Here is a 5934-nt window from a genome sequence, read left to right as displayed (position 1 = left end):
GGGGGGGGGGGGTTGTATTAGCTTCGAGTGACCAATCGACTCAGTCTGATTTCGCCTATTTAAAGAGGATCTATTCTTTTAATTTGGAATTGAATGAAACGAATTTTTTGAACTGTTGCAGTATTTCATCGATAGTACGGTATTATATCGATTACATATAAGTAACGCACCCATGTTTTCACTCGATGCACTTTGTTTTGGTTCAACTAAAACCGTTTGATACTGTAATATATAAGAAAAGTATGTGAGCCAGGATACATATTTTACGTTATAGTTATAGAAATCATATGCTTAAGGATTATTACATTGGCTTTTATTTATAATTATTTTTTAATTTTGAACTAAAGATAATAATAATAATAATAATAATAATAATAATAATAATAATAATAATAATAAGAAGAAGAAGAAGAAGAAGAAGAAGAAGAAGAAGAAGAAGAAGAAGAAGAAGAAGAAGAAGAAGAAGAAGAAGAAGAAGAAGAAGAAGAAACAAGGGAATCACTTATTTAACAATACAATTTAATATTTGATTATAAAATTAATACCAAAGGCATTATTAAATTAAATTATTCTGACATATAATAATTGTATTCCCATAAATATTGCAATAAATTACTCTGTGAAAAAGCTCATGGAAATTATTTACAAAATATCTACAAACTATTTGAAATTATCTTAATATATTTTCTATTACCTGAGATAAACAAGCACGGATCAAATTATCTGGATACAAATTTCTAAATAGAAAGAAGAGAAATTATTCATTGAATTAAATGGCAAAGGAATTTATAGAGAGTATTTAAATTCGATTTAATAATAACAGTTCTATTAGTAGATCAATATACAGTATAGCCAACAACACGGAAGAGCAGAACAAAAAACGGTATCGATTCCGTGTTATGAATGTTCAAAAACGAGGCTTATTCCATTATATGTAATAACGTTCTCTTTTTTCATAATTCTTATTAATAAAATTATCAAAGAATTTAAACTGCTATTATTATGTTAATGAGAATTCTACTATATTTTTTATCCTACTGCCTATTGATTCGTTTACCTGGTAAGATATATGATTTAATATATATATATATATATATACATACATACATATATATACATATGTGACATTAAATTACTGGATGGCATTCTCAAATATTAACTATTAATATTAAGTATTTATCACAATATGTAAGCAATAAATAAACAAATAAATAAGTAAGTACGTAGCGTAAAATATGAAAATGTTTTAATCGATATTTTTAACGAAATTCAATTTCCAACGACAATGGCTAACATATCAAATTTTTAATATTTTCTTCTCAAATGACGTGAATTTTCAAGTGTATTACAATTAATTTTAAAATCCACCCATTATTATAACGTGTCGTTATAACGTTTAAATAATCATATTTTATTATGATATAAATCGTGAAACAAATATCTTTCTTGTACAAGATTTTTAACGATAAAATGCCGTCGCGTATATGACAAATAATAATGAAATTTAATATTATATTATGAAGGACTATAAAAATAAGGGAAAATGTGAGATTATTGCAAGGGCTTAAAAGCTTAAAAATACAGATATGTCTTGTCATGAACGACAATTAAATAAAACAACAACAACAACAACAACAACAACAACAACAATAAACAAACAAACAAGAAAAACAAAAGATTCTATCAAAAGTATCTAAAATTACGGAATAAAAACATTATATTATAATATTCTCGTTATTATAACAACTATATTTTTATTATTTGCGTTGAAAATATAATTAACATTTAACTGCTTAATAAAATATCTTGTAATAAAGTAAATTGTCCAATAATTTAAGAATCTTTAGAGACTCATTTAAGCCAACGACAAATGTATGTGTGCGCGCGCGCGCGCGTGTGTGTGCAATCAAATATTTTAAAAGAATGTTGAAAGCTTGGTGATTTTGATACCTCGTGTATAAGTTGTTAATTTTTTTTTTTTGATTTTATTGAATTTGGACGAGCAATTTGTTTTACCCGTGGTTAAGTTCGTGATCTTTACACATTTGACAATACCTACCAATGCTGAAATCTGTTGAGTTTTTATTAATAATTTTCAATTGTTGCAATACAAAATCTTATGTATAAAATATCTATGGTTTTTGCAATACAAATCTTTATCTAAAAAAGTCTTCAAATTTCATTTTAATTATGACACATTAATAATAAGTGCCAATAATGATTATATATGTACGATAAAAATGTACATTTTCACAAATTCGTCCCACCTCAATATAGTGGTACAATTTTATTAAAAAAAAAAAAAATGACATCTTATAGTTTCAAATGTAAATATTAACACGTGAATTGAAATATCTAAACTTTCATAAATTAAAAACAGCTTGTAATATATTACCTTAATAAATCCAAAAACACATCAGCAGTCACAAAATTGATACGTGGCTTTACATTGGTGATATTCGACTTATCAGCCGATAAGTCGAAAGAATCCCATTGACCAGGTCGAATAATTTGAGAAAGTAAAATGCTTAAAGTAATCCCTAAAGATGTCGTTGTAATATAATAGTATAGTGCCTTGATACCAATACTTCCTGCACAAAAAAAAAAAACTACTTTAATACGCGATGCTCTATCTCTATTTGATCATATTTCATTAATATACAGCTCGATATTTATAACTATTTATAATTTATAATTTTTATTTTCAAATACTATTGTGTCTTTGTTTTTTCTTTTCGTTTTCATCTATCAAATCAATCCTTGCAAATTAAGGATAATATTTGCTTTCAAATATAAAGCATTTTTCAAGAGCATCTAAAAACTTTAGCATTAGTGTAGTCGAATCTTCATGTTGCTTATTCAGGTTTCAACTGCGAAAATGATACTTGGAATATTCACATTAACACCGCTAAAATTATACTTTTGCCTACTTCAAGTGTAAGAATTTACATGTTTCTATTTCCATATTATTAAGTTTCAACTGTCGTAAGCCTCGAATTTATCGCCTGCTGCAAATTAAAGATACAGAAAGTGGAATGTTTCCTACAAGAGAATATTAAATCCAGGCTCACTCGTAGCAACAGTCGGTATAATCAGCGCAAATCCCAAAAATTATATTCCTATAATTTCAAAAGTAAATTACCGTTTTTGACTGTATTTAATTTACCGAGTGGAAATACATTGAATTCATCAATCGGTCGTGCGATTATTATTTCCTACAACGATCAACCAGTAGTTACGACCAACGCTAAGAAATTTTTCCAAACTATCCTCAACAATGGAAGAAACATATCCTCCTCCGTACCAGACTTGCCAAGGTCCGAGCTCGCGCTCACAATACTCGTGACGACGAGGGGCAGAACCAAGCAGTTGACCATCTGAATAAAAATCTCGCCGGGAAACTGCAAGTACATAAGTTCGCGTTCGCTCCACGGTTGTGCGGTCCAGTATCTCAGGGCCAGACCGAGCGCGAGGCCCGCCAGGATTCCCAGAAGGATGCGCGCCGGCGCGCTTGGACGCCACATGCCCGCCGTCCTCTTCTGCAAACATAAAGAGAGTAGATTCAGGGAGAGTGCTCTACCAGTAAACATGATAAATTATTGGAGGATTTGTCAAGCGGGAATGTGAGAGAAGCCGGTTTTAAGAATGGTGAGCGCTTTGCTTTTCATAAATCTGACGTCTTTACAAATCTGTGACATAGAATGTCAATTTTATTTTGCAATATATTGCATTATGCATCGCTTTTTTTATAAGTATATTGTAAGTCTATGACCGACGTTATATATTCAGAGTGGTAATGTAACATTCGTCTGAACCATAAATTGAAATCGGCAAGATGTAGAATTAACGACAGCATCGATTGCCGCTGTGCTCACTCGCGTATACATCGCTTCCGAACATCCTTGTTTCAATTGCAAAAACTAATGTTTTAGATAAATAACAATGGCCAATTGTTGCATTATTTTTCAGTTTATCGTTTTCTCTATGCTTAAATGTGCATTAGGTATTAATTGTGAAGAGGATGTGCTTTGAATTTATCTACAAACTGTGAGCTAAAAATTCAATTGTGAGCATATTAATTACACGTGGAATCGTATATAAACTAAAAATAATAAAGTAAAGAAATAATGAAGAAAAGAAAAGGTAATTTTAAAATGCAACGCATTAGTCATTTATGAATTTATTTTTACAAACTTATTTATAGTGGATTAAGATACACGACGATAGATACTTATGTTTGCGAAGTTGATAAAGTATCAGTGAATTAAGCACGGGACGGTTTTATTTTTTATGATATATATTAACAATATATCATTTAAACTTGTCCTAGATTTATCACGAATAACTAATATAAAGATAATTATTACGAATTAAATATTGTTTGAAACCTTGAAGCCCGACGGATATCATATAATAAGAATACGGGCTTTAGATAAATTTTATTTAAATTTATATTTATCTTTATCGACGAATCAGTACATGCATTAGCAAATTATAATAAACGTAAATAATCTAGCAAAATAATAAATAATACGATATTCGTAAATAAACATAGACAATTATCTTCTTTAACACGAATGCATTATTTTAAATTACAGGCATTATGTAGATATATTTATTTACTATACGTCATCGTGTTACTTGGAATATTATTCCACAAGCATTAATGTCATTTAATTATATCATTAGAATTACTTAAACATTGATACAACAAATCATATTTTTGAGGTTTTTTCATTCGTTTCTTCTCTTTTGTTTAAAAATTTCCTTTATACATTGAATGAGATAATTATTCATAAGATTGAGCAACGTTATCTTAAAATACCAAGTGAAGTTAATGCGACAATTGTAATGCAATACTCAACATTATTTTAACAATATTAATGTAATATACAAATGGCCGGAATTATTAAAATTTTTATTACGTACGAATTGTTCGTATCTCCGAAAGGTACATAAATTGCCCGAGACATTTGTGATGTAATCAGTGGAGTATTATTAATGGGAGATGAAGAAAGCATATTTTTTATTCTTAATTTTTAAACGATCGACTAGTCACTCTACTACCGTCTGCTTCTATATAAAGAAAAGTAGTAACATTACTGGCACAATGGGAAAGGTTAAAGTAAAGTCGGGTAAAATGTGAAAATTTTTATATAAATTGATAGTAATATTTGCCATTTGGTGCGATGATTTTCCCTGATTTTTCATCGCAAGACAAGTCATTTGCAAGGCAAATCATTAAAATTCTATTAAAATTCCAATAAATTATTGGCACAAAGGTGCCTCACTGCTCTTTATCGAAGATATCCAAAATCTTTTATAAACATTTCAACCTTTCCCATGATTAACCTATCGTACTATTTTCAACGTTATTTCAACATTATTTAAAATTATTTAAACATTATGTATCATAAAGTGAGTAATAGTCTCTTTTATATTGCCTTGTTTAAATCAACGATTCCTCACAAATAGCCATTTGAATATATTAAACTCTTGTCGACGATAATAAATATCTTCGCGAACGCCCGACAAACATATGCTTGATAATATTTGCACTGGATAACATAAGGAATAAAAAATTAATTTACAATCAGATATAAAGATGCCATTTAATTATTCTCGTAATCGAAATCGATGTTACGGTAAGATCGTGTTACCATCACCGGTCACTCTCGCCGAACAAAAGCAAAGCTCCGAAACACAATGCTCACCCAAAAATTAATCCTCGGCGCTATTATTATATAGGCCGTACGACAGACCGTTGGAGCCTAAGACAAACAGATCGATCGGTAATAAGTCGCGTAGACAATAAACAAGCGCACTTGAAGCGTAATAAGTAGGGCAGGTTATTTCTTCTATTCAAAGTTGGCTTTATTTCCGCGTCGATTTATGCCTTCAAGCTCATCTCACCCCCCCCCCCCCCCCCCCCCC

At 29.9% G+C, this 5934-nt stretch overlaps 1 protein-coding gene across 1 annotated transcript in view; it reads right to left on the bottom strand.

Annotated features, from left to right (window-relative positions):
- LOC105360545 (excitatory amino acid transporter 1-like) overlaps window positions 1–3536 on the bottom strand; it is a 7149-nt gene extending 3613 nt beyond the window's left edge. The window contains exons 1-4 of the mRNA XM_011497475.1: window positions 3305–3536; window positions 2396–2591; window positions 695–737; window positions 171–222 (exon numbers count right to left, since the gene is read on the bottom strand). Coding sequence (XP_011495777.1) covers window positions 171–222; window positions 695–737; window positions 2396–2591; window positions 3305–3524 — 511 coding nt within the window. The 5' untranslated portion in view covers window positions 3525–3536. The remainder of the gene's footprint in view (window positions 1–170; window positions 223–694; window positions 738–2395; window positions 2592–3304) is intronic.
- Window positions 3537–5934: the final 2398 nt, after the last annotated feature.

This window comes from Ceratosolen solmsi, unplaced genomic scaffold, assembly GCF_000503995.2.
Source record: "Ceratosolen solmsi marchali unplaced genomic scaffold, CerSol_1.0 scaffold47, whole genome shotgun sequence".
Lineage (NCBI taxonomy): Eukaryota > Metazoa > Arthropoda > Insecta > Hymenoptera > Agaonidae > Ceratosolen > Ceratosolen solmsi.
Note: the sequence above shows the minus strand (reverse complement) of the source record. Positions and strands in the feature narration are given on the sequence as shown.